This window comes from Podarcis filfolensis (assembly GCF_964270895.1).
Source record: "Podarcis filfolensis genome assembly, chromosome: 8".
Classification (NCBI taxonomy): domain Eukaryota; kingdom Metazoa; phylum Chordata; class Lepidosauria; order Squamata; family Lacertidae; genus Podarcis; species Podarcis filfolensis.
In genome coordinates this window covers 55855653-55883137 of record NC_139611.1, presented here as the reverse complement: position 1 = coordinate 55883137, position 27485 = coordinate 55855653, and the positions used below count along the sequence as shown (strand labels likewise).

General features: G+C 47.3%; 1 protein-coding gene across 4 annotated transcripts in view; it reads right to left on the bottom strand.

Annotated features, from left to right (window-relative positions):
* The window catches only part of EPHA10 (EPH receptor A10), a 41799-nt gene extending 16334 nt beyond the window's left edge, over positions 1-25465 (bottom strand). The window contains exons 1-6 of one of the 4 annotated variants that reach the window (XM_083625163.1): positions 25341-25465; positions 13604-13668; positions 11856-12525; positions 3919-4074; positions 3222-3557; positions 27-151 (exon numbers count right to left, since the gene is read on the bottom strand). In XM_083625163.1, coding sequence (XP_083481289.1) covers positions 27-151; positions 3222-3557; positions 3919-4074; positions 11856-12459 — 1221 coding nt within the window. In that variant the 5' untranslated portion in view covers positions 12460-12525; positions 13604-13668; positions 25341-25465. Of the gene's footprint in view, positions 1-26; positions 152-3221; positions 3558-3918; positions 4075-11855; positions 12526-13603; positions 13669-14909; positions 15207-15918; positions 16032-25340 lie in introns of those variants that run through there. The other 3 variants (XM_083625160.1, XM_083625161.1, XM_083625162.1) reach the window with 3 other exon arrangements.
* Positions 25466-27485: the final 2020 nt, after the last annotated feature.

The following is a 27485-nucleotide window of genomic DNA, read 5'->3' as shown; positions in this document are numbered from 1 at the left end:
AACAGCACCCCTCCTGAAACAGTTACCTTTACATAGAAGCTAATGTCATATTCTGTGTCATTGGCGCTCAGGGCGCTGGCCTCTTGCCAGGACAAGGAGATGCTCTTCTGCTCAATTCTCTCAGCGCGGATGTCAGTGACGAGCCTCTGGGCTAAGAAAGCCAAAGAGAAGAAAGGCAGGTGGGTCGCCAGCAGCTTTGCCTGGGCATGACTGGCCCACAAGACCTTAGGCAGCCCCTGTTGGGCTCCTTATTTTTTCCATGAAGAGAAGCTGTAGGACAGTTGTTCCCAAACTTTTTCACTGCACCCTTAGATCCATAAACTCCTCCCCCTATTCAACCCCATAAAAACCATTATTCAGAATGGCAATTTGCATAACCCACAAGCCTAGTCCAGTTTGCTATTCCTATAAATAAATCAAGTTTAGTGCCAGTCAAAGTTATTTGGGCCAGGACTGGGAGCAAAGTGCTGGAAGGCTCCAAAAGTCCAGTCTGAAAAGGAACAGAATTTTCTGAAGAGAATCTAGAAAGCATGCAGTGGGGTGGGGGGGTATTAGGGGATGGGTAGTATCTCTGGTGGGGGACACATTGTGCTCCTTCTGGGGTAGTTTGTCCTCCTTTGGTCCCCACTCTGCACTCAGCTCTCACCTGTAGCTCCTAGAAGTTGTCAGTATGTGACAGCGGCCAAACCCAAGGAATGGTTTTGGCTGACCGGCTAAACCAGCTGAGGGTAGATGATAGGTTTCAAACCCTCGGTAAGTTAGGGACTTCCCCTGCATGTGAGGACAAGCTGTGAAGGATTGAGGAAACAAGACCAATAGTAGCCCAATAGTCAAGAAGGCTGTTTCTGCACATGCTGTAGAAGGAAGTGAGGGGGTGAGGGAGCCCATCAACCTGGGAAGGTAGCCCTTCCAAGAGATAAGCTCTGATCCTAAACCTCCACTGCCTTGTGGGACACCTTTGGGTCAAGAAAAGGCTAAACAGTAAACCATGGGTAGCCAAACTAAGGCCTGGGGGCTGGATCTGGCCTAATCGCCTTCTAAATCCAGCCCGTGGACAGTCCAGGAATCAGCGTGTTTTTACATGAGTAGAATGTGTGCTTTTATTTAAAATGCATCTCTGGGTTATTTGTGGGGCATAGGAATTCTTTCATTTCCACCCCCAAAATATAGTCCGGCCCCCCACAAGGTCTGAGGGATAGTGGACCTGCTGAAAAAGTTTGCTGACCCCTGCAGTAAACCCTACACAAATCTATAGTGGAGCCCCTAAGACAGTTGGATGATGCTTCGTATGCCTCTTTCTGACAGCTCCTGCAGCCAAGCTGGTGCCAAACGTATTGCTCTGCTTTCCTTTGAACCACATCAGCATGGCCAAGTGGTCATGGTCTTGTCGTCTGGGCAGCCCAGAGTCTCCATACACACTGCCCAGGCTTGCGCCCCAGAGAGGTCACTTTGGGGCTGTTAACGCATCGGGTTTGACCTCACCCACAGAGCTCCACTATCTCTTGAGACAAACATACATCAACAAGCTGGAAAGCAGAAAGCATGCAAGCTCTTTTAAAGAGGCTAAAACCACCACACAAGCTTTCATGCTGTGAACTACTGCTGTAAATACACTCTGTGCTCATTCATATTTCAGACACACACCCCTCCCCCTCCCCCCCCCCCCCACATTGCCCATATCCCGGAAAAGCAAACATTAAATTATTCACTACCCCATGGCTTGATTTGATCACTTCGGCTCCCTGGGACACCAATGCTCTCCTTAATTAAGAAGCCAACCAAGAGGGAGGAAAAGGACAGCATAGGAGCATGGATGGGAAAGGAAACAAACAGAGCAAGTGAGCCTAGCTTTGAGAGGTGGCAGAGGAAAATGATGATAAATTTTATTTTTTGTACCCTGCCCATCTGACTGGGTTGCCGCAGCCACTCTGGGCAGCTGCAGCCTTCAGGGTGGGCAAAGGACAGCCTATTTCAGCTTCTCATTCTTTCTCCACATCAGTTTGCAATTTATTAATGTCAAGCCTGAGCGTCTGTCAGCATTTCATTTCCCCAAGCAGAGGCACACTAGTGAAAGGAATCTCTTCCAATGCGTATTTGAATAATGCTTTCACTAATATTGGACTTGAAATAGGTTTTGTAGCTATGCCGTTTTTAAATATATGTTTTTATTGTGTTGTGAAATCACTTTAAGATGCTTCGCAGGAAGCGAGTCCAGCCTTTCTGTTGAAGATCGGCATAGCAAATTTTGAAAGGGAGCTGCATTTCAGTTCACATATTGTTCCAGGAAGTGCAAACCAAATCTCTCCCCTCGCTACCCCCACTGCTATCTAACAGGCCGAGAAAGCAGAGGTTGTGTCACAGGCTCTTTCAACTCTGATTTTGAACAGCTCCCCGCTGCTTTCTCATCCACTTTCCAATGAAGACTCTGATCTCTTGCTTTGCAGAGACCTGAAGAAATGTTTCATAAGGAGTTTGACCCTGCCTGTGAACTGGTTTCACATAGGCCATAGGAGGATTCTGGCTCAGCAGTGGGGTGAGCCTCAGGGATGGGCCCCACTAAGCTGAAAAGAGGGCAATGAGCTCCCCCCCCCATAATGCCCAACCTTGTCTATTAATAATCTATTATTACCTTGTTTTCCAGGCAGAGAGGAACTCAAGGCAACTCTGAACAGTTTCTTTCTCCCTCTCTCTTTCCTGCCCTGTTGTGGCCCTGCAAATAGGTACTGAGTGTAGGGTAAAAGTGGTGAGGGCCCTGCAGAAGCCAGGTAGGTAAATCCAGGTTCAGCCTCTGATTTCCCTCCCCCACCCCCCACAAGATCAGTATTTAGTTCCTCAAGATAACTTGCAGCGACTTCTGAGGCCATCTCTCTCCCCTCCACCCACAAGCCGTCTTGAAAGCCAGTGTGGCGCAGTGTTTCAAGTGTCGAACGAGGACCTGGGAGAGACCAGGGTTCGAATCATCACTCAGCCATGAAGCTCACTGGGAGAGCTTGGGAGCTAGGCACTGCTTCTCAGCCTCACCTACTTCACAAGGTTGTTGTGGGGAATAATGAGGAAGGGGGAAGAACCACATGTGTCCCCTTAGGCTTCTCAAAGGAAATATATAAACGCATTAAATAAATAGACCATAAAATCTTTCGTAAGCAGTAGGCTGAAAGGCAGGCACATCAAGCAGGGAGAATACCTCCCCCCCCCACAAAACACCCCACCTGCTTTCCTACCTGTCACCCCGGTAAAGATGGTCATTTCTGCGTATGGCTGCTCAGATGAGCTACCCAAGCCTGAGACACCATTGACAGCCTCCACGCGGATGGTGTAGTTGGCCTGGGGCAGCAAGTTCATGAGGGTGGCTGTCCTGCCCACCAGGCCCCTCTGCTGGGGCACGAAGCTCACCCCATGGCTGCAGGGTGTGCACTGAGAAGAGGGGGAGCAGTGAAGGCACAGGAGGTTATAGGAGATGTCGCTGCGCCCCCCCAAGTCCACCGGGGGACTCCACTCGAGGACTAGGGTGGACTGCTTCAAGCGGTAGACGAGGTTCACAGGTGCCGATGGGGGTCCTGCAAACAAGACGGTGGTTAGGCATATCAGCGGCAAGGGGTGGGGATGTTGCATGGCAGCCTAACTTCAAAGGGCATTTAAAATGGTAGAGCCCTGTTTTTAAATAAGCAAAACAGGTGGCCATTCTGCCACTAGTTTTCTTTCTATTCCGCCTCTGGAGCTGTCATGCAATGCTATGCCATCATGGCATGCTGCAACTCCAGGCCCAAGATTCAGAAAAGCCACACCCCCATTGGTCACACACATACACACACCTGCTTGCAAAGGTGCTTGTGTGATTGAGGATGCCTCTTAGCACCCCTCACTGATGGATGAGCCAACCTTGCAATCTCTACTACCAGAAAGAAAAGGATGCCTTACGAGTGCAGGGTGCAGACAGCAAGTCTGAAGGGGCCCGGGTGTAGGTCGCCTGGCAGAAGCAAAAGGTGGAACCTTCCTGCTGTGTAAAGCTGTGTGGAGGGCAGGGAGAGCAGCGCAAAATCCGAGCAGACCTCTTGTAATATCCAGGAGAGCAGGCTGAAAGGAGAAAGCAAGAGGCAACAGAGCTGAGGCCAAGGGCAAAGGCAAAGGCAAAGGCAAAGCCATTCCTGGGGAAGGACCCAGCACAAAACAGGCAATGAGTTGCAAAGAGGGGAATATATTTAAAAGGTGTATTGGGGAAAGTCTTGCTGCACCTAGAGGAACACATGAAGCTCATCGGTTCATCTCACTCAGGACTGCCTACCCTGGCTGGCAGCAGCTCTCGTGGGTTCCAGGCAGAAGACTTTTCCAGCCCTGCATGAAGACTGAACCCCACGGAGCAGTAGAGAAGGCAAACCTTGTTCCTTCTCTTCATGCTTTGCAGAAAGAGGACAACAAACCAGCAATCAAAAGAGTCAGAGATGCCTTTGCCCATCACAGGGTCTCCATTTAAAATGGTTCTTTCAACTTACTATCTGGGGGAAACTATGAAAACTTCTGCCAGTGGTCTTTCAGCTATACATTCCAAATATTTGAATGCAAAACCTCCTTAAGGTTTGTCCCTTGTAAAACTGTGCATCACAGCGACAAATTACTAGATAACGCATCTTCCTTGCCATTCTACCAAGACCTTACACAGGAGAAACAAATTGTGGAGAGTTAGTGCAGAAGGCTGGCTTGAGGTATTCTGGTTATGGGAGAAATCAGGCAACCCTAGCATAGACACATCACTCTCCACAGAGTTCTCAGCAAAATGTCAGGAGAGGAAGATCACACACAAAATGCAACTTCTCCTTCTGCCTCTTCAAGTCATTGCATGCAATATGTAGCATGGCAGAGAAAATAGCAAGCTCTTGGCATGGATAGGTCTAATCCCCCGAAGAAAATCACCTACCAATTTTGTTCTCACTTGGTACCCACTACATTTGCTCCCTGCGCTTGTGTAACAAATGGGTCCCCCCCAGGGCAGCCAAAGATTCCATTCGCTTGACAAGGATTGCACAAAACAAGTAGCAATGCTTGTAATTTTCAGAGTTGTCTCCTTGAAAATTAAGTGTCAGGGGAAAAATTGTGTGAGCCTCTGCTGTGATTTCCATACCCGTAATTATTTCAGACAGGCAATGTAATATGTGGCTCAGCACAATAATGAAGCAGGAGGCTTGAGGGACTCTATGAGAGGGAGGATGCGCCAAGGAGACAAAGAGGGAGAGAAAGTGGCAGGATCAGTGAGATGCTGCAAAAGCGAGCAGCAGGTCCCTGATTCCTCTGCTCTGGTATTACAGAGTTCTCGGGCGGCAGACGTCACTCATGCAATTCTGAGATGAGAAGCGGCTCTTTCAGCTGTTCTGAGTCCACAGTCTAGCTGCATGAGGCCTGAGCTGCAGCTCCTGTTGATCTTCCAATAAACGACACGGTTGATACATCAGGCTAGACTTGCCATTGTCTGGACATGCAAGAAACTCCTCCATAAGGGACAGGCCACTGGTCTTTTGCAGGATCAGAGCAGCTATGGTTACATGCAGAGTTGTGGTTCACACAAACTGGCAGGGCCAATTCATGCATTGCCAAGTCCAGGAGGGAAAACGGGAAAGCTCCACAGTCGCAGGGGTGCCTTTCTTGCAACCATCTGGCAGACACAGAGAAAGCAGACAGCTCTTCTTCCACTGTCTAATCTGCACACATGCACAATTGTGAAGACAGGGCCTAAGGAAGCAGGTGCTTTGAATGGCTTTTTCTCCTAGAAGACAAGCTTCATGAACCTGACCAGGAAATCTCACCAGGGGAGCTGAGAGGAAGATGGGAGAGGGGCAGGAGATGGAATGATAGACAAATCACCACAGATTAGCTCCAGATTCTGCCTTGGTCTTGAAAGTGGAAGGAATGACACAATGAGGGTCTTGTAGCCCAGAATAAATAGGGAGATGGTTAGAGAAACCAGACTACTATAAATTACATGGTTTTTGTTGTTATACTATGCTCTGCTTTTTTTTGCCCTGCAAACTGCTTTGATAGTCCTTTGAAAGACAAGGTAATATACTGATAAATTTAACAAATGATTTTTAAGTCTGCAGGGCCAGATGAATTGCACCCTCAGTTGCGAAAGTAGATTGTGGCTATTATGATATTTCAGAGCCACTGACTGTAGCCTTTGAGAATTGCCTGAGAAGGGGAGATGGGTGAACGTCCTCCACTCCCTAACTGCAAAAAAGAGAAAAGTGCAGAAACTACAGACCAGAGAGTTCAATACTAATACCAGGCAAACTTCTAGAGCAGACGAACCCTGGTTTGCCCCAGCAGGGCCTTTCAGCTACACTGGCTTGTGCAAGAGAGGATTATGCAGATTCCAGACTGCTATCAGTTACTGAAGGTCAAGTTTGAGAGAGAAACAGAAGGGCCCAGACAGCCATTCACTCCATCTTGCCTAATTATTATTAACCCCAATTACACCATGCAGCTTAATTATGTTCCTGGACACTTCTGTAGAATCCATCAGCCAATTAAAGTTGTCCCCTGGTTTAATGGGCACAGGAGCCATTAAGAGGCAGGATCCTTCCTCCTCCTTCTCCCCCCTCCTCCAACTGTCTTGTGCCAAATTTAACAGCAGGCAGAACAAGAGGCAGTCCTTCCTTTGTGAGGAGCAAGTCGACTTCTGTCTGTAATGTCACAGGAGGGGCAAATCCTGCAAGCGCTTCTCGCAGAGAAGGTGGACTTGATAAGCAGAACTCCTTTCCCTAACCCAAAGGAAAGAAATTAATTTCTGGGGGGGCCACTAGGTGGCGCATCGGAAGATGGCTGACAATAACATCTCTCCGACCCACACGAGGTAATTTGGAGGCTATGATGGGGGTAATTAGCCTCCTTAACCCCCCCAGGATTATGGGGGGGACGGCCCTTGCCTGCTGTGCCCTATACCACCCCCGAATTTGTGGGGGTGGGGGCACTAGGCACAAAGCCCTCCTGTGGGATTCCGGCACTCCTTGATGCCGTCTCTGATCCGCGCCTCTAGTTTGCAAGAATCTTCAAAAGAAACAATTTGGACGAGATAAATTGCACATACTTCAAGGAAAAAGGGGGAGTAAAGACTGCTGACAGAAGAGATCTCTGATAACAAGGCAAGAATAAAATATGAGAAGATACGACAAGATACGGTATTGCAAATGACTGAGGGGGGAGGGGGGAAAAACCTTCCATTCCTTTTTACGTGACTTAACAAGAATCCCCTCCCCTAATAAGTCAGAACTTTAAGGACTTAAGCTGTGATTTAAGGCTGTGTGGAGATAAACTTTCGAACCAAAGCAATGTTTCAAGACGAAGCTGGAAAGTTAAGAGTTTTGGAATGACGCAGTTAAAAATGCCGTCGCCATCTTGGGAGGCATTGTTGGAGCTCTTGGGTCTGGGAGGAGAAAGAGAGAAATAGTGCTGTTTACATATCGTGGATAAACTCCTCTGTGGGATTTAAGAGCGAAAAAAATGCCTGATTTATGATGGAAAGAGTGATGTTATCTACGAAGGAGATATATGGAAACCATCTGGACTTAGATTGGAAGAACGGGAAATTCACACAGGATTATTATATTTGCTTATCGGCTCAAGGAGACTAACAGAAGAGATCGTAAAAGAAAAAGAGAAATTTTATGAACAAGATATGATGTGGAAACACCAAGATAAGACTGGATAGAATTATGAACTTTGTCTGGACTGATTGGGACTGATTTGGACACTAACGCAGTAATAAGAAGATGATTTGAATCCCCCTTTGGATCTTGAAGTATGGGTTCCCCCAACAAAATTTAAAAATTTGGCTTTGTAATTTGGAATTTATGTGATGTGATTTAATTTGATGTGATTGGCCAGTTAATAAAAATTATTTTAAAAAAAAAAAAGAAATTAATTTCTGAGCCTCTTTCCAAGTCCACCCTGAAATGAGTTCAGGCTCTTCCACTACCTTTGCTCAGAAGATTTTCAGAGGCCTGAGGCACAGCCAACAAATTATCTCTTCATTTCTTGGCACAGGGCTGGCAATTGCCTCTGCAACAGAGGCTCCCTGCAAAGCGGCCACTTTCCTCAGCCACGCCTGCCTGCCACAAAGCCAGCAGAATATTAACACAGCACAGCCTCCCACTACTGCTGTCAAAGCCAGAGAGGAACATGCTGTAATAGAAATTCTCCTGCAGCACCAATTTATGCCTCTGTCAAGGAGAAGTGGCTGACAGTTATTTTTGGAACTGGATCTCCATCATATTAATTTGATGGCTGGTTGAAGTTGTCTCATTTGCAAGAAACCCAGCTGATAAATATTAACCTTGGACTTCGCTGGAAGTCTCCTTGCTGCTGCTGAGCGAAGGGTGTGAGAAAGATGGGCAGCGTTTGCAGGAGTTGTCAGCTGCTTCTTGTGCTGGAGGGCTCCAGATTCACAAAAGTACGTGCCCAGCAGGATGCGAAAACATTTCTCGCCTTCTTCCTATAGCCAATGATGGAAGGCCCAGTGGGCTAGCTTGCTAACCATAGTTTAGCATAGTTTAGCATGAGAATGACCCTATCCTATTCTGGGGCTCCCCTCCAGCACAGCTGCAGCAAGACCAGAAGACTTTGCTTCTGTTTTATATTAACTGCAGCTTAACAAATCATCCAGAGCAATGGTTAGTCTTAACCATGGCTAATGTAAACCATGTATGATATGATCTTGGCTCCTTTGCACTAGCAATAGTTAAAACTATAAGATTAACCACAGTTTATCAACTTCAGATGACATGCTAAACCATGGATAATCAATAAGCGAAGTTGACTCTTTCAGGTTCCTTGTGACTGCATCAGAGTCAGGTGGGAGTTCAGAACTCAAAAGGGAGGGGAGGCTTCTCCTTCATCTACAGTAGTACCTCGGGTTAAGAACTTAATTCGTTCTGGAGGTCCGTTCTTAACCTGAAACTGTTCTTAACCTGAGGTACCACTTTAGCTAATGGGACCTCCCGCTGCCACCGCGCCGCCGGAGCACGATTTCTGTTCTCATCCTGAAGCAAAGTTCTTAACCCGAGGTACTATTTCTGGGTTAGCAGAGTCTGTAACCTGAAGCGTCTGTAACCTGAAGCATCTGTAACCTGAAATACCACTGTACTTCATCATGAAGTAACATCCAAGCACAGCCAGTGACTTCAGCAGAGAGAGACCAGCAGATGAGCAGCCACAAAGCTAGGCAGGCTCATCGCCCCCTACATTCCAAGGGAACCAGGGTGAGGTTTGAGACCCAAATAAGCACAGAGGAGCATTTGCCTGCAAACACACAGTCACAGAGTTCCTCTTAACTTTTTTGGGGGGGGAGTGGGGAATAAACTTGCCACATCCTTAAGGTGGCTGCTTTGGCCAACTGAGACAAGTTTTAAAACAGTAAACAGCTGAACCAATATCATGCAAACATTTCCACAAAAGGTTCCATATGTCATTCTTTATAGAGAACTGTGAAAATAGATGGATTGCAGGAAATTTTTTGATCTGCTGAGCTAGCGGAGGAGCTGTCACCATCAGGGCACCTAATGCCTGCTTTGCCAGTGTCCTCAGGATATGGACTTCACTTCATGATCATGGGAACAGAATCGCAGAATTGTACATTTGGAAAGGATCACGATAATTATTTAGTCCAGCCCCCTGTAAAGCAAGAATCATAGCTAAAGAATCCCTGACAGCTGGCCATCTAAATTCTGCTTTAAACCTCCAATGGAGAGTCCACTACCTTCCAAGGGAGCCCATTTCTCATCAAATAGTTCATGCCATCAGAAACTTCTTCCTGATGCTTAGTTGGAATCTCATTTCTTGTCATTTGATTGTATTGGTTTAGGTCCTACCCTCTGCAGCAGCTGGAAAAAAAGCTTGCTCCATCTTCTATGGGACAGCCCTTCAGATATTTGAAGATGTCAATTGTATCCCCTTCTCAGTCTTTTCTTGTCAAGCCTAATAATGCCTCAACTATTCCTCACAAGGCTTGATTTTCAGACCCTTGATCAGCTTGGCCACCCTCTTCTGCATACATTCTAGCTTGTCAATATGCAGAACTGGACACCTCCCTCCCTTCTTCCAATCCCACCTCAAACCTCCTAGATATAGCCTCCAAAAAAAGTGGAAGGAATAATGGGCCTCTCTTTCAGGGCTATTTTCATTCATTCATATTCAAATATATGCAGTTTTAATCAGTTAATCAACTTTCTTTAATCAGGAAATTGCCCTAGTTAGCATACATGTGTCAGGGGTGTTTGATCATGTTATTAGGGGGGAACTGTTGCATGGAGCAGGGGAGGCGAAGGGGGGAGGGGAGAGACACCCATCATCTCCACAAGGTCAAAGCAGGGCATGAAAACCAACCAGGAGACAGTCAATACTGCTGGTGCTTTGGGTTTTGCAAGCAGGCTCCCAAATTGGAAGAAGTCAAAATAAAAAGAGAGAAGAAAACTAAATGAGGAGTGTCTTCCCAAGTAGCCAAATATGCAAAACTGAAAAATGCTTATTAAACACAGTTTTTCTGCAGACAAATCCAGGCCAGTCATGAAAAGAAATGAGGGGGGTGGGGTGGGTTGGCCAAGCCATTTTTAATTAAAATGCACAAAAGTCACATTCCACTGAAAAAAAAAAGATTGCTGCCAATTTGAGGGGCTGGGAAGACTGGGTGCTTTTCTCAAGCCTTCCTGGCAACCCGTAAGTGTTGTGTCAAAGTTGTGTGTTAGAACTGGCTGTTGCCCAACACCTGCCAAGGACTTGGGGGGCCCTGAGGCCAGAATCACCACTTTGCCCTGGGATAATTTAAGCTTCTCCAAAGATGTCATTGAAGTTAATGCCTCATCTACAGTTGCTCAATGATAAGACTTGTGAAAACTCTCAACCAATTAGAATAACTTTGAGGGACAACACCCCGTTTGCCCCTTCCCGACTCCACCCCCCTTAGCAAATGCTGCAAGTCCCCTAAACTGCCCTGCACCTTCATTCTAGGCCAGATGTTGCTGGACTACAACTCCCATCATTGCCAATCACTGGCTGAGACTGAATGGAGCTCAGCAGAAATCTGAGTCCAACCAACCACATCTGGAAGGGCAGAGTTGTCTTCCTGCTCAGGTTCTGGACCCACTTCCAAATGAAGAGAAGCAAGGAGAGCATCAAGGCAGAAGCAAAACAAAGCAGCCCACAAGCCTGGAGCATTGAGATCAACTGCCAGAAGCAAGACACCAGGCAGGGGTAAAAACCACCTTGCAAACCCTTCAGGTTTCTGGTCACCCTGACAGGAGGAGCTGGGCAGTTGATGGACGATGTGTCAGCCTCACATGGTGGACCTAGGGCAGTTGCCCTCAGAGCGTGTGGGTAAATCAACAAAGAGAGCAAAGACTGGAAGAAATCCACTTCCACTTCCTCCCTCTCTCTCAAAAAAAAGTGTTTCTAAATTACTGTAATTTTAATTTAACCAAGCCCCTTGACAAGACTCTCCTGCTTTTGCTGATCCTGAAAATGATTACATCTGCAGGCTCATTAAGACTGCAGCGCATGAGATCATGTCCAGTCTCGTAATATTTTTAAGGATGGCTGTTAAATGATTCAGGGATTCCACAACTCAAGAGAGAAAAATCCAACAATGGGAGTATTGCTATTGGCATGGAGAGGAGAGGCTCCACAATCTCAGGTGCCTTTAGATGCCATCATATCTTAGCCCAAAGCGCCCTGGGTGCACATACACAGTAAGGGCTGGTTACAGCAAATGGCGAGTTCTACAAAACACATGATTGGCCCGTTAGAACCAGGTGATGGGTGGGTGGACGACGCAGCCTCAGCGTAAGGGAAAGGGTACAGACAGCCGTTCCTTTTACCTTGACACCTGCTGCCCTTTTCTTCAAAGCCAGCCCTGCAGGTGCACTTCCCAATGGGGACCAGCCACTCCCCCTCTGCGCTGCAGTGCATCCTGGGAGGGCCATCTGCCTCCACCTCAGAGTGGTTGACGCAGGCCCCCCTCACTTCCACCAGGGTGGCAAAGGCAGCTTCCGCCACCGTGTCGGGGAAGGCGGCCAAGTTCCGCACCGTGGAGAGGCACTTCTTGTAATAGACCCGCACGGACACCAGTGCCACACAGGCGCCCACATCCTGGAAGCCCAGGTGGAAGCCCCTCTTGCTGAGGTGCCCGATCTCCCTCAGCTCCACGTTGAGCTTCATCTTCCGCTCGCCCAGATCCCCCTGGGTGAAGCTCTCGTCAGCAGCGATGGTGTCTATCTTGGCGTACTTCTGCTCGCTGACGTTGGGGCCCAGGCTGGAGTCGGACTCTGCATAGTAGAGGTTGAAGGTCTCCTTGCAGGTGCCCCCCACCCCTGGGATGCTGTTGCAGTCCCTGAGGGTGAATTTCACCTCCACAAAGATCCTCTGGCCACCCTGCCGAGAAATCCACGTGGTCTGCAGCCAGTTGTTCTGGTTCGGCTCCATGACGTTACAGATCTGGTATGTGCGGATGGGCCGGTCCTTCTCGTCCACCCCACTGATCTCTTCCCACTGCAGAGAATATGAAAGGGGACACACCTGTTATTCCATGGAAATGGCTACTTGGGGTCCTCCCTGCAAAGGAGCCCACCTGTCATTGGTGCCACTCAGGGCTTTTTTTCCCAGCTGGAACTCAGTTCTGGTACCTCTCAGGTGGGCTCCATTGCCCTTATAAGAGAACAAGGGAGGTGTTCATGGTGAATTCCCGACCTCTTTTTTCTAGAAAAATAGCACTGGTGGCCTGGTGTTTCATAATCCATGAGAACTGGCAGAAAAAAGGAAGATAAGTGATTAAATGAAGCTAGGGTATTGTATACCCTTAGAACCTCAAAGATTTCTACTTGGTTATCTATAAAATGTTATTCTGCAGAATGATTATAACAGCTTTTAAGATTATGATAGCTTAAAAAATGAGGGGGGAGGCATATTTCCTGCTACATGCAAATAGATTGCTAAATTTGGGCTATAGTAACTAAAGCTAACTTATTACAAACTAATACATATAAACCAGCCTAACAGATTTGAGGGGGTGGGATGAGTATATTTTGTAATGTTTTGGACAATAAATTTAACTATAATGACTCTATGCTTTCACCCTGCTGTAATATTATGAGTACTTCTTCACACAATTTTTCTTTGGTTTATTTTACTTACTAATAGCAAACTTTAAAAGATTACAAGAAAAAGCCTAGCAGGCTTCTGAGGCCACCTGGGGCTTCTCAAACCAGATTTCAACAGTTAAAGCCGATGAGGAGCCATCCTCTTGCAATTGCCTGGCCATTAGTAGAGCGAAACAGCTTGCCTACCCTGGGAGACCATGAGTGCCCTTCTCTCTGCCACCAAAGTGACTTCAGGCAGCAGGCAGGGTCCTTGCTGAGGGAGACGCAAAGCAGCCGTTCTCTTAATCAGTAAACAAAACTAACCTGGGGGGAAAGATCACCACCTGGCCGAAGAGAAAACATGACACTGGGCCTGGGTGTCCTCAGTGGCTTTGCTTGTGGCAGCAGCACCACCACTCCCAAGCCAGCCTACCAGGCCAGGCTCAGCAAGTGTGTTGCAGAACCGCAAATGCACCAGAACAGCCACTCACCCCATTGGAAGGGTGTGATGTCCATCCCAGTTCAGCTTGCGATTCCTGAGAATCCAACAAAATGACTGAAAGAGAAAGAGAGAAACGTTAGAAGGAGACTATGCAGTGGAGCCTGTCCCTGAACTCTCCCTTACAGGCACCCTTGGTTCACTCTGGTTGATCTTTAGGGAAGGAATCCAAAAGGAAACTAGCAAATCTATGGCCTGACTGCTGCCTACCAGAGCTGGGCTTGAGGGCTCAGCTGCTGCCTGCCAGAGCTTTTGAGAACTCCCAGTAGGCCTGTTCCTAATATCTGATAGGTCCCCTCAGAGCCGGAAAGTACTTGAGGGAAGGCCCAGAACTTGGAAGGACTAGGCCACCCAGAGTCGGTTCTGTGGTGAGGCCCCAAACGGCTTAATCCTTCCTTTCTGCCAATTGCTCATTGCCCTGAAGCCCTGACTGCCTTACATGCCCAGACGTGCCAGTCATGTGATTTAACTGCTTCTGCTCTGTGACCCTGAACATGGACGCTCCCACTTTGAACCAAGGCTCCTTTTCTCAATCAATTCCCCCCCGTCCCCCGGTGGCAGTTTTGCAGGACAGAGACTGGTGGAGAGAGGAGAAGAGTCATCTCGATTCCGCGACAGCTTCATTATCCTGCCCAGGCATCTCACAGAAGAAGCTGTTTGACCAAGAGATTCAGGGCACATCCTCCCCTTGACAAGCAAAGCAGCAGCTGCTGCCACAGTGACTATAATAAAGATTTCGTAGGACCCTCCTGCCAATCCAAGCCAGTTCATTCCCACAAGACCAAAGCAGTGCAATGTTCAAGCAGTGAATGCTTTCGTCTGCCAGGGACACTGCTCTTTGCAAGCCAGAGGGCAGCTAGCGCAGGAACAGAAGCAGCGTGCTCTGGTTATTTCATTCCCTATTTGTAACACACTTCTTTCTTTAAATAATAATAAAGAAGCATTTCAGCTAGGCCTTTGGCTGGTTAATATTCCACGGTCTTCTAAATTTGTGGGGAGGGGATTGGGTCATTGTTTTAGTTTTAATTATTTACTTGTGTTTTTATCTTGTATTTTATTCTGCAAACCGCCCTGCGATCTTGTGATGGAAAGGTGGGATATAAATTTGATAAATAAAATTCTCAGGGCAAAAAAGCAAAAGGAAACAAAACACCAGCCCGTTTTATCAAAAGCAATTCTAGAGCCAAACGGAACAGATGATAGCCATAGCAGGCAGCATATTTGAAGTCAAAAGCTCATCTGGAGGCAGCAGCAAAACCCACAGCTGACAGCAGGCAACAAAGGAGGAGAGGCTTTACCTGGCAGGAGGAACATCCTCCTCCCCAGCAGGACTCAAGGGAGGCTCCATCCTCTCACTTCTTGAAGGAAACCTTACTGGACCCTCTTGCTAGGAGCTGCCACTGAAACCGCCCTGAGTTGAGGGCTGGCATCTCTGGAAGCGGCCTCTCTTGGGCACAGGAGGTTCAGCTCTGTGCAGCATCCAGGACTGTCCCTGCCCGCGGGCAAAGACTGGAATTGGGGAAAGGGGGGTGTCGGAGGCAGCAGGAACAAGGAGCAAGCGAGAGCTGCCTGCCTGAGCCCGGGAGCTGTCGGTAGGGAAGATTTCTAAACATCTGCGGGGGTGACAAGCCTAGCCCACCGACAGTCAGTCCATCCGAAAGCCGTCGAGGTCGAGCCCCGTTGGCGCTGCACGGTCCCGTCCCCGTCCCCCCCCCCCCCCGAGCGCCGAGCTGGGCAGCGGCGTCCCTGCCAGCCCATTGAAGAGAGATGGCGCTCCTCCGCAACCACTTCCCTGCCGGGGCCCCGGAAGACGGTTCCCGAAGCAAGCGAGCGACCTTAAGGACCCCCGACGATCGGTGGGTCTCCCGACGGGCTCCCCGTTCTCAGCCGCCCCCCAGTCTCCCTCCGGAGGCGCTGGCGGCAACGTTCGACGTAGGAGACGGGCTTTCCGGCGGCGCAGCGCTCGGAGCGGAGCCTCCATGTGCCGCCGCAGTCTACCCCGGGTCAGTCTACCCCGTCTGGGCCGGCCACGAAACACCAAGAAAAGGTTGCGGGAGGGGAGGAAAGGAAGAGGAAGGGGTTTTCCTGGGGTACCCTGGCGGGGGTGAGCTTTAGGAAAGCCTCGCCCGCCGCCTACCCCCCCCCATGGGGGGGGGGAGAAGGGGCTGATGACCCAGCAGGGCATCTATGCTCGTGGGCACTCTACCTCCGAGAGGTGGCTCTTCTCCAATGGGACTGCCTGGCCCTGGCGGAGGGCGGCGTCCCCTCGGTGGAGCCTCCCTGGCTAGGCGCAGCCCTCCCCCCTACCTTGCTCCGCGGAGGCAGCGCGCACGACCAGCCCGAGGAGGACGAGGCGCGGCAGTGCCATGGCCCCGCGCGCCGGCGAGGCTCCTCATGCTGCCAACCCGCTCCAGCTGCCCGCTGCTGCCAGGCAACTGCCTCCGCGCGCCACCACGCCCACCGGCCAATAGGGGTCGGCGAGCGAAGGAGAGAGGCGGGGCTGGCGGGCGGGGTTGCCCGGGGGCGTGGTCAGTAGTTTGTCTACGTCAGTGTTTCTCCCTTTTAGCTAGTATAAAAATCCCACGCCCCCCCCACCTTAAAACCTGGCTCCCCTTATGTTAAACGACTGCAATACCGGGAGTTTTAATTACAAATCATAGAATTGCAGAGTTGGAAGGGACCCCCCCGGGTCATCTAGCCCAGCCGCGCCACCTGCAATGCAGGAATCGTAACGAAAGAATCCGTGACAGATGGTCATCCAGCCTCCGTTGAAAAACCTCCAAGAGAGGAGAATCCGCCGCCTTCCAATGTTTTGGGGTTTTAACAATAACAATGAATCAAAGTGCTTACAATTTTTTAAAAAATCAAAAACTTCACATGAAGTTTTAATTTTCAGAGTCTGTTTTAATTATTATTAATCTGTGCACAGATGTTGCACGCTTGTCAAATGCCTTTGTTTTAATAGCCATAAGAGCAGGAAGACCAGCTTCACAAAGGCATTTGGATCAAAACGTCTTTGACAGCTGAATCACACTTGATTCCCCAAAACTCCTTTTGGAGATGCTCTAGCAAGGACTGAAGGGTAGTGATGAAAGGCTTCCTCACACTGGTGCTGCACAATTGGCAGGTTGATCTGTTCAGTTTACTCTACCAGAACCATACAGCTGGAAGGGGACCTAGGTGGTAATCTAGTCCACCCCCTGCAATGCAGGAATATGCAGCTGTCCTGTATGGGGATCAAACCTGCAACCTTGGTGTTATCAGCACCACACTCTAACCAACTGAGCTATTCATTGTGTGCAGAATCAAGTTGCCAACCTAGGCTGCTTTCCCTGAGGGTTTCTAGATGGTCTCACTCCAGGTCTGGTGACTCTGAGATGCCTGACTAGGAGATGGAGGCATTTGGTGAGTGAAGCCAAAAGGGATTGATAAATTAGTATGAATTTCCTGGATTGGCTTGCTAATGGAGCTCCTCTGTCTCTCATGCCCAGCTGAAGTGGCAGGGGAGGGAATTGTGAGTGTAGTACTTCTATTAAGAAAACAAAAACAAAAAAAATGTTTAGTTCAGGGCCCAACTACCTGTAGAAACAGAAAACTTATTAACTTTACATCTATAATAATATGCCACTATTGGCTGAGAAGGACCCTAGACCAGCTCTGTTTTGCATTGTCTGCAGAAGAAGGAACATGGGGTGCTAGACAGGGCAACAGTGCAAAAACAGGAGGACTTGAAAAGTATTGAGAAGGATATGAGGGGGAAATGCCTGCCTGAAGGTGTAAGTAAAGCAGAGGCTGTTTTTCTTGCCCCAAAGAAAAAGGACCCATACTAGCATGGCTTCAGCAGTTTAACTCAGCGGAAACTAAGTTGATTTAATCATCTATAGCAGGCATGTCCAACAGGTCAATCGCAATCTACCGGTTGATTGCGGGGATGTTTGTGGTCGATCACGGTACCACTTATACTAGTGATCTTCTGGGTGATCGTTATTGGTCCCCCAAAAAAGCTCAACAACTCTGGTCAATCCTTCCCCCCCCCAAAAAAGCTCACTGCCAGTTTTTTTATACTGGGAGTAGATCGCAGTCTCTTGGGAATTGGACGTGCCTGAGCTATAGAACCATAGAACCATGGAGTTGGAAGTTGCCCAAAGGATCATCTAGTCCAACCCCTGAAATGCCAGAATCACAGCTGTTGCCAGTCATTGAAGTGCTTCCTAACTACATCCACCTGGTGTGTGTAATTTCCTCCCCACTTTTCCAGCTGCACAATTGTTGTTTCAACCACACACTAAAAATATCTGCCTTAAATCAAAGATAATTTTATAGGTAATAGCAATGGCATATATAGTATGTGTGAAATTCTCACAATTCACTGCAGCCTGCATGATGCACTGCTGTGCTATATATATTGTACATCACACCAACCGAGAGGTAATGCTGAACTCCTGTGCACCCATGATGGCATGCTGATCACGTAATAAGCGGCACGTGATCTTCACATACCACTTCACACTTTCATATTTTAATTTGGATGGGTTGTGTTTTTTTAAGTTATATTGTACATATTTTTTGGAAGCACTCATCCTCCCCTGCCGATCTTCATACATATACTCCCCTGGTTTAGAAACACTGGTCTTGGTACTCAGATACTGTCAATAGAATAAACTCATCCATATATTTTTTTTAAACAAACAAACAAACACAAAGATTATTTGATGAGGAGGATTAACAAATCTCTTAATAAAGAGACCCTGCCAAGGAGGGTTTTGAACTGCGCTGGATCCAGGAGTGAGCAGGGAACCAATGGCAGGATGCATTAAGCTTCTGTGGTCAGAGTGACAAGAGAGGTGAATCGTTCAGTGGGTTTTGCAGGCTGAAGCTGTACTGAGATAACATCACAAATAGGATGAAGCTTTGGAAAAGTTGCCGTTTAATCCATCCACCCTTGAAGTCATCACATACAAATTGATCCGTCTTTTTCCACTGCAGTAAACTCACATGACCTGCTCTTTGGGGATCTGGTCTTCACATCCACCATCTGCATAATCGTGTGTGCAAGTACAGAGTGCATTTCCATCTGAGTGAGTTAAAACACTTTCCACACATCCAGGGGATTTTGTGGAAGGACTCCCAGATCAGCAGGGAGGGGAAAGAAGGAAAGCAGCCCATCTGCTTCCAGGGGCTGAAGCTGGGGTGGGAGGGGTCAGTGTGGAGGCGAGCACTGGGAGATCATGAGGGTCCAAGCCTTCCTCTCCATCTGTTCTCTGCTGGCCTTTGAAAGCATATCTTCTAAAACAAACATTTGATTCTGCTGCGTCTTAATTTCATTTGAATCTATTTGTGGTTCGTTCTGCCTCTCTGGAGAGCTTTGTTTTATTGATGCTGTTTTATTCTTGGGGGGGGGGGGTTGTGTAACTTCATTAAATTATGAGATAATGGTGTTTGTTTTTAGGCTTCCTTTGTCTCTTTGAGCAACTTCTTTTTTGAGGAGGCAGCAATAATGATGATATTTCTATAAAATAAGCAACCCTGGTGCTGTTACTCTCACTTCAGGATCAAAAATGTAGTCCTCCTGCTGTGATGAATTGCCACTTCCAGATTAAATGGCTTACATGCCTCCTTTCATTGGGGCCCCATTTGATTAAACATTGAGTACCTGAGGGATACCTGCCTAGAAACCCATGCAGATGTCTGTGCCATGCTGTGGTTTGGACAGAAACCTCATTTTTGGATGGGCAAAAAAGATGCCCTTGGGTTAACACAGCAACCGCATGGCAGGGATGGATTTTTGTATCTCTCAGTTGCTCTGATATTCTCTAAGGTCAGTTCTTTGCATGAGAACAAAAGGGGCCTACTGGGATAAGGCTCATCTGGTCCAGCATCCTGTTCTTATGGTAGCTGATCAGATGCCTGTGGGAAATCAGAGAGCAGGACCCAGGCACATGAGCACCATTGCCTACTGTGATTTCCAGCAACTGCTGTTCAGAAGCATTGCTGCCTCTGAACATGGTGGCAGAGCATAGCCATCATATATTGCTTATGACTACTTTGGTTATGTTTGTAATTATGTTGTTTTTTCATGTTGTATCGTGCTTGAGCAGGGTTTTTAATATGGAAAGGTAGAATACAGATAAAATGATGTATGTATGTATGTATGTATGTATGTATGTATCAATCACGACAAGTAGCTGTCAATAGTTATAGCCTTATAAGATGGAGGCAGCAATGTTTCTTTCTGAATACCAGCTTCTGGAAAAGAGCGGAGAGGGCTCTTGTACTTAAATCCTGCTTGAGGGTTTCCCACAGGCATCTGGTTTGCCATGATGAGAAGAGGATGCTGGACTAGGATGGGTCATTGGCCGGATCCAGCATGTTCTTCGTAATGTTCCTGTGTTCTTAAGAGGGTGGCAGGGAGGCCCAAGAGACCAAGAGCAGCTCCTCTGCTCCCCACCCCCACCATAGGCACAGATTTGCTGAGCTGCTTCTGAAAGAGTGTTTGAAACAACTGTGAAAATAACACTCAGAAATCAATGCCAACCCCTAGGAGACTTTGAGGACATAAATTCCACAGACAGGAGCTGAAAGCCTCCATGGGAGAAGGGGGAAATTGAAGCCACAGGAGTACAGAACAAAACTGACTGTTTTGCTGACAGATGACTTTTCCCCTAACAAGTGTAAGAGCTGCAAAATGAGTCAGCCAGGTAAAACAGCTGTAGTGGCCCGCCTTGAAGAGAGGAAGGGTACAAAGTGAGCTTGGTGATGGTGGGGCTATGGAGGAGCAGAAAATGGGGCTCAGACAGCCTGACACCCCCCAAATCTCCTCTAAGCTACATCATCATGGAGGCAGATGAGCACCTGTCTTTCCCTAGGGAGTACTGCATCATTATCATTATTATTACTATATTATTATTATTATTATTATTATTACTACTACTACTGTTATTATTATTATTAATACCCCACCCATCTGGCTGGGTTTCCCCAGCCACTGTGGGCAGCTTCCAACAAAATATTAAAAATACAATAAAACATCAGACATTAAAAACTTCCCTAAATAGAGCTGCCTTCAGATGTCTTCTAAAAGTCAGTTGTTTCTTTCCTTGACATTTGATGGGAGGGCATTCCACAGGGCAGTCACCACAACCAAGAAGGCCCTCTGCCTGGTTCCCTATAACTTCGCTTCTCACAGTGAGGGAACTTCCAGAAGGCCCTCGGAGCCGGACCTCAGTGTCCGGGCTGAATGATGGGGGTAGAGATGCTCTTTTAGGTTGAAGCAGGGCAGGGAAGCCCCATTACTAAGGCTCAGAGAGATCCCCCCCATCAATCCCAGGAGGCAGGATTTGACAGGCTTAATCCACTCTGGAGGTTCCTTGCCTGCAAATTTCACCCGCATATCTGAAAAGAAAAAAGGATGCATGCATTTTTAGATCTCCTGTTACAGGGGTGAAACAGAGCCTCAGATCTAACAGAACAAATTCAGACCAGAATAATGAATTGAATTGGGACAAGGCAGAGAGCATCCAAAACATATTGGGAGGCCTCTCAGTGCTACAGATACAAGGTGAATATGGAGTCTGGATTAAGCTTCCAGAAAGATCCAGATTTTTCTAGGAATTTGTGGTGTTTGTGCCCTATTTTCACTTGCTAGGGCATTGCCTCCTGTTGTCTACCTGTTGTAGCTGCATCCATCCCAAAATAAGACTCAGACTTTTTTTCTCCCTGGGCAAATGACTGACTGGTGCTGCTTCTGTTGAATCAGCCCCTATTGAAATGAAGAGAATGAACCTCTCTGGGGAGCTCTTTGCCCTAAGAGACATGAGACAATGCAATCCCCAGACAGGTAATTGGTATCTGAGAGACAATTGACAGGGATTAGGGGTAAACAAAGGGAATCAATTATCTGATAAGAGGGTTTAGGTGCTGACACACAATGGAATCAAAATTATCTGTGTCATGGATCAAAGAGAGAATTCCATCCTTACCTGAGACAGCTCCTGCCTGCCCAGTATTGCAGAAGGCAAGAGGAGGGAGTTATCTGCCAGAAACTGGTACCCTGACTGCTGCCATATGGGACCATAATCAGGACAGACAAAATAAAGTCCTTCCTCATGCTGTGTGTGTAGTTAAACTATGGAACTCCTTCCCACAGGAGGTAGTGGTGGGCACCAACCAAGATGGCTTGAATAGAGAATTAGACAAATTCATGGAGGAGAGGGCTATCAATGGCTACTAGCAATGCTGGCTCCACAGTGGGAGGCAGCAGTGTTTCTGATTACCAGTTGCTGGAAACCACAAGAGGAGAGAGGGCTCTTGTGCGTGGGTTCTGCTTGTGAGCTTCCCATGGGTGCATCTGGTTGGCCACTGTGAGAACAGGCTGCTGGACCAGATGGGCCATAGGCTTGAGCCCACAGGCACGTCTTGTGTTCTTAGGACTAACACAATTTAGACAGGAGCTGGGATTCTGGGCTACAGAACTCTCTCTCTCTCTCTCTCTCTCTCTCTCTCTCTCTCTCTGCCAGCCTATACAAGACACCTGTGGGGACCATAGTTTAAGAGGAATCTGCCCCATGTCCCTACAGCTAGTAACCTTAAGGGCCCCCCAAAAGCAACTTATTACAGTTCTACATCTTATTGGGATAACAATTTTAAGGGGCCCAGAGATCATGAAGCACAATTGCAATTGCTTTCTGGAGTTACCAGCTGATGGTTGTAAGGGTTCCCCACCACCACCACCAATTCTCTTTCCAAAGTTCAGGTGAACCTAACCTGTTGATGTAATATGTCAAGGGATAGTGATGGGCATTCCCCACTGAACACGGGGGGTACAGACAGTGCCTTAAACTGAACCAGGCCATTAGTCCATCCAGTGTAGTAATGTCTATTCTCACTGGCAGCAGATCTGCAGGATTTCAGATGGAGCCATTCCCAGTCCTACCTGAGGATGCCAGGGATTAAACGAGGGACCTTCTGCATATAGAACAGGTGAGATATGACAGCCCTTCCCCAGTTAAGCTTTCTCAGCATCTGAAAACAGATAGGTAGCCGTGTTGGTCTGCCATAGTCAACGCATCATCAGAGATCTACAACCTCTCCTGGACAATGACAGTTCTCTTTCTCAAGCTCTGGGAGGAAGACCTTTCATTGCCTACAGACAGCCACCCAATCTTAAACAACTCCTAACCCACAATAATACTACAACCAGACGTAACACGGACACTGGCACCAGAGCCTGCAATAAACCCAGATGCCAACTTTGCTGCCACATACACCCGGACAACACCATTACTGGCCCCAACAACATCACACATACCATCTCGGGACTATTTAATTGCTCATCGTCTAACATTGTATATGCCATCAAATGCCAACAGTGTCCCTCAGCTCTCTATATTGGACAAACAGGCCAAACCTTACGCCAAAGAATAAACGGACATAAATCGGACATCAAGAATCACAAGACAGAGAAACCAGTAGGAGAACACTTCGATCTCCCAGGACATTCTATACAAGATCTCAAAGTAGCTGTATTACTACAAAGGAATTTCAGAAATAGACTGGAAAGAGAAGCTGCTGAATTGCAACTCATTACCAAACTTAAAACCATGGAGAGACCTGGTCTGAACAAAGACATTGGATTCTTATCTCATTATACATGACAAAGCCATTTTTCACCTTCTCACCCCTTGCTTTTTCCTGTAAGACCTATCGCAGTCGTTAAGAGCCGTCAACAGGCTCATCTCAGCTATCTGCCAACCACCCATTCCCACCACCCTTCTGAGTAATACCCCTCCCCACCTTCTCACTATATAGAAGGATCTGGCAACTTCTGTTTCAGTGTATCTGACGAAGTGTGCATGCACACGAAAGCTCATACCAAGAACTAACTTAGTTGGTCTTTAAGGTGCTACTGGAAAGAAAAATTTTTTTTTGTTTTAGCATCTGAAAAGTCAGCCTGCAGCAGGCATTGCAACCTAGAGGGATGGGAGGGGGTCCCTAAGCAGCAGACAGCCCCAGTGGCTGCCTAATGAAGAGAAATAATTAGCACCCGCACTTCCTAGGTCTGGTGGCCCTTCCTCCCTTCCCTTACAAGAGGCTGTATTTACATTGCCTTTGCATTCCTTTGAATCTTCCTTCCTGTATGTCTGTGAGTTAGGAAGCCTGTGGCAGGTTCTAATGGAGGTTTTGCAAATATAATGCTAATTGCTAGATTTTGCAATGAGAAGTGCAGTGCGCAGCAGTACTTCTGTGCCCAGCTGAGCTGCTTCCTACAGGACTCTCTTGCTGGAGCTGTAAACACTTGGAGCCTGAATGGTGTTTATTGGCACAAAAAGACCCAGGAGAGGGGTGGTGAGCACCATTGGCTTTGATAGCATCAGACAGAGCACAGCCCAGGCTGAAATGAAAGTCAGCGTTGGGGCAAATGAATGGGAGCAACCTAGGGGGATGGGCCAGGGGGGCATTTGATGTGTGCATATAAAACACATAAAGAATCAAAGACATCACAGCAAGAGCAGTAGTGCCAGAATTTATCCCAAGGTGAAGGCAAATGACAACAGCAGACCTAGAATGAAGGGAGGGCTCTGATTCCTCATGCCCTCATCCAGGTATCTCTCCAGGAATCAGCAGAGGGACCTTGGCAGGTCGGCAAGGGAGCCTGTCCCTGGGCAAGGACTTGCTTCTTTGCTATGGCTACAATTCCACCAGAAACAGTAGAAGGGTGACTTTAGGAAGATACAGTTTTCTTCCACCACCTATAGGCCTGGACCACATCCACCAGCAGCTGAAGCATGGAGCATCTGCCTGGAGTGACAACAGGGCACAGGGCACCCAAGCAAACAGGCAGCTCCCTCTCTCTCTGAAACCTTCATAAGAACGTAAGGAGAGCCTGCTGGATCAGGCTAATGACTCATCTAGTCCAACATCCTCTCCTCACAGTGGCCAGCCAGATGCCCATTACAGAAAACCCACAAGTGGGATCTGAACATAAGAGCAACTCTCCCCTCCTGTCGTTTCCAGCAAGTGGCATTCAGAAGCACTGCTGTGGAGACAAAGAATAGCCATCATGGCTAGCAGCCATCAATACCCCTCTCCTCCATGAATTCATCTAATCCTCTTTTAAAGCCATCTGAGTTTAGGGCTGTCATTGCCTCCTGCGGGAGCAAGTTCCACACTCTCTGTTAACTCTCTGTTGCATGAAGAAGTCCTTTCTTTTATGTGTCCTGAATCTTCCAACATCCAGTTCATTGGATGTTCATGAGTTCTAGTGTTATGAGAAGGAGGGGAGAGGGACTTTTCTCTTTCCGCTTTCTCCATGCCATGACTAATTGTAGAAACGTCTATCATACTGCCTCTTAGTCACCTTTTCTCTAAAAGTCTCCAAAGCTGCAACCTTTCTTCATAGGGGAGTGGCTCAACCCACTTAATCATTTTGGTCGCCCCTTTCTGAATCTTCTCCAACTCCACAATATCCTTCTTGGGGTGAGGGGACCAGAACTGTACACACTATTCCAAACGAAGTCACACCCCATAGATTTGTAGAATGGCATTATGGCATTGGCAGTTTTATTTCCAATGATCCCTAGCATGGATTTTGCTTTTTTCACATCCACTGCACACTGCGTTAACGTCTTCACTGAACTACCCACAATGACCCGAAGGTCTCCAGCTCCTTCATCCCCAGCTCCTGACTTTCACCAGAGAACAGCTGCTGCTGCCTCCTCCTTCCTTCTCACCCGCAGCCACATTTAGGCCGATGAAACCCTCAGGAGGGCAAAATCCGGCAAGGCGCTTAGGCAGCTCTCTTCCTGAAGAAGTGACATGATCTAAGAGTTGAGCTTTTTTCTTTCTTCCTGCTTTGCCAACTGGGAGATGATCCAGTTTTTTAAGCCTGCAAAAGAGATAGTAATTAACAAGTCTCTTTCTTCACTCGCAAAGGATGTCAAGGAGGTTGGAGGAAAAGCGGGCATATCGGTGATGTTCTCTGCAGGAAGGCAAAGGTCAGGAGACGGGGCCAGGGAGCTGAGCTCTTCCTCCCCAAGAGGAACCATTTGCTCAGCTCTCTCCTTCAGAGATGAGAGGCTGAGTTTGACTTTCAACATCTGAAAGCCAAGCCAAGGGAGATGCTCCACATTAATGGATTAAATCCAGAGAAAGTTTTGCTGATCTGTGCACACTCCGGAGTTGAGCAATGTTGCTGTGGAGCCACAAGTCTGGGAGCTGATTTCTTTATTTAAACATTCATTGCCCTACCTTTCCTCAATGAACCCAAGGTGACTAGCTGCATACCTTAAAACAATCACTTTATCTTTCTAGCAATATGCTTCTCATTTTTTAAAAAAACATTCCTTACTATTTGTTTGCATGTGGGGTTTTTATGGGGGGGGGGGTTGCCTGTTTGTGTGCCTTTTTGTTTTCCTGATTGGGCCAGACTCCTATTTGTTTTTGGAAGGAAGCCTTCTTGCCTCTAATGACTTCTTTGATTGGTATCGTCATGGTTCTGGTTGTCCCCTTCCTGATCTGAGATTTACATTCCAGCTGAGATTGTAATATTGTGTGTGTGTGTGTGTTTTAAAAAAAACCAACTCCCAAGCGCTTTTGAGTGATTTGACCCTCTTGACTTGGCCTTTTAGCTTCCTTTTCAGGAATCCACTCAGTTCTGAGAAACTTAGTTGTTTACAGCAGTGAATTGGAAAGCAATGCCTGAGTTATTTATTTTTACTATAAAAAGAGGTCCTGTAACATTTATTTATTTAGGTAGTTAGTAACAGTATTTATGGCCCACTCTTAATTGTATGTTTTCAATCCCAGGGTGGGGAGGTGTTGTAAATAAAAAATATGCCCTTTTCCCTTATGGGGTATCCAAGAGCCCATATAGAGTCCTTACATAGGTTCCCTATTGGTAGGAGAAGATAACAGAGGCCAACCAGAGAATATTGAGAAGCAAAGCAGCTAGTAAACCTGATCTTTATTGATCTGTTGCAACAGGGTGCTCCCCTCACTCGCAGGAAAGGCGGAGGACCCACAAAAATGTTGTGCAAGGGCTTATAAAGACTTTTGAAATTCCCCTCCTGTAGATCAAGACCACCCCCAGAAACATTATACATCACAGAAGGGGTGTAACCTAAGACCACCCCTCAGATACATCACTAAAACAGAACATTTGCATGTTGTTTTTCTCCTGTCGCTTGTTTATTTCCTGTCTGGCAGGTTACTTGATTGGATTGCCTGAGGAGCCTGGCCATTCTTTTGTAGTGATAAATACTTATTCAAACACCCTTAAGAGAGGATTTGTGAAGGAAAAGACAATGGGGAGGCTTTTCCACTTTGACCATGCAGAGAAACATTTGCTCAGTTTAGGAATCAAAATGGCTCCAGGTTGGCCTTCCTGTGCTGATCTATGTATGTGCGGTTATGAACATTACCATATATCTAAGACCATAAAATTCCTATCACAGAGGAAAATAAAAAGATAAACAAACAAACAGAGAATGTACAAAAATTACAAAATTGTATAAACAGGATTAAGAAACAGCAAAATGATTCTATCATATGCTAAGCAAGCAAAACTACTGCAGCAAAAAATAATATTTCCAATTTAACCAAATACCCAGGTAACAACAAAAAGGATTGCGAGAATTGAAATAGATTAAACAACCCCATGGGTTTGGCAACTGTTCCTACTGGAGGATGTATTATTACTAGAGCAGTCAAGTACATAATTTTCCTGTTGCCTAGAATGGACACACAGGGGTATGTGGCTCCAGACAGGGAGGACTTCCTGTCATACCTGCTCTGGAGCTTCCTCCCCTTTTTGGGACCAGGTAGATGGGCATGACCCTAGCTGACCAAATAAAAGGACTAGCCATGCAACCATCTCT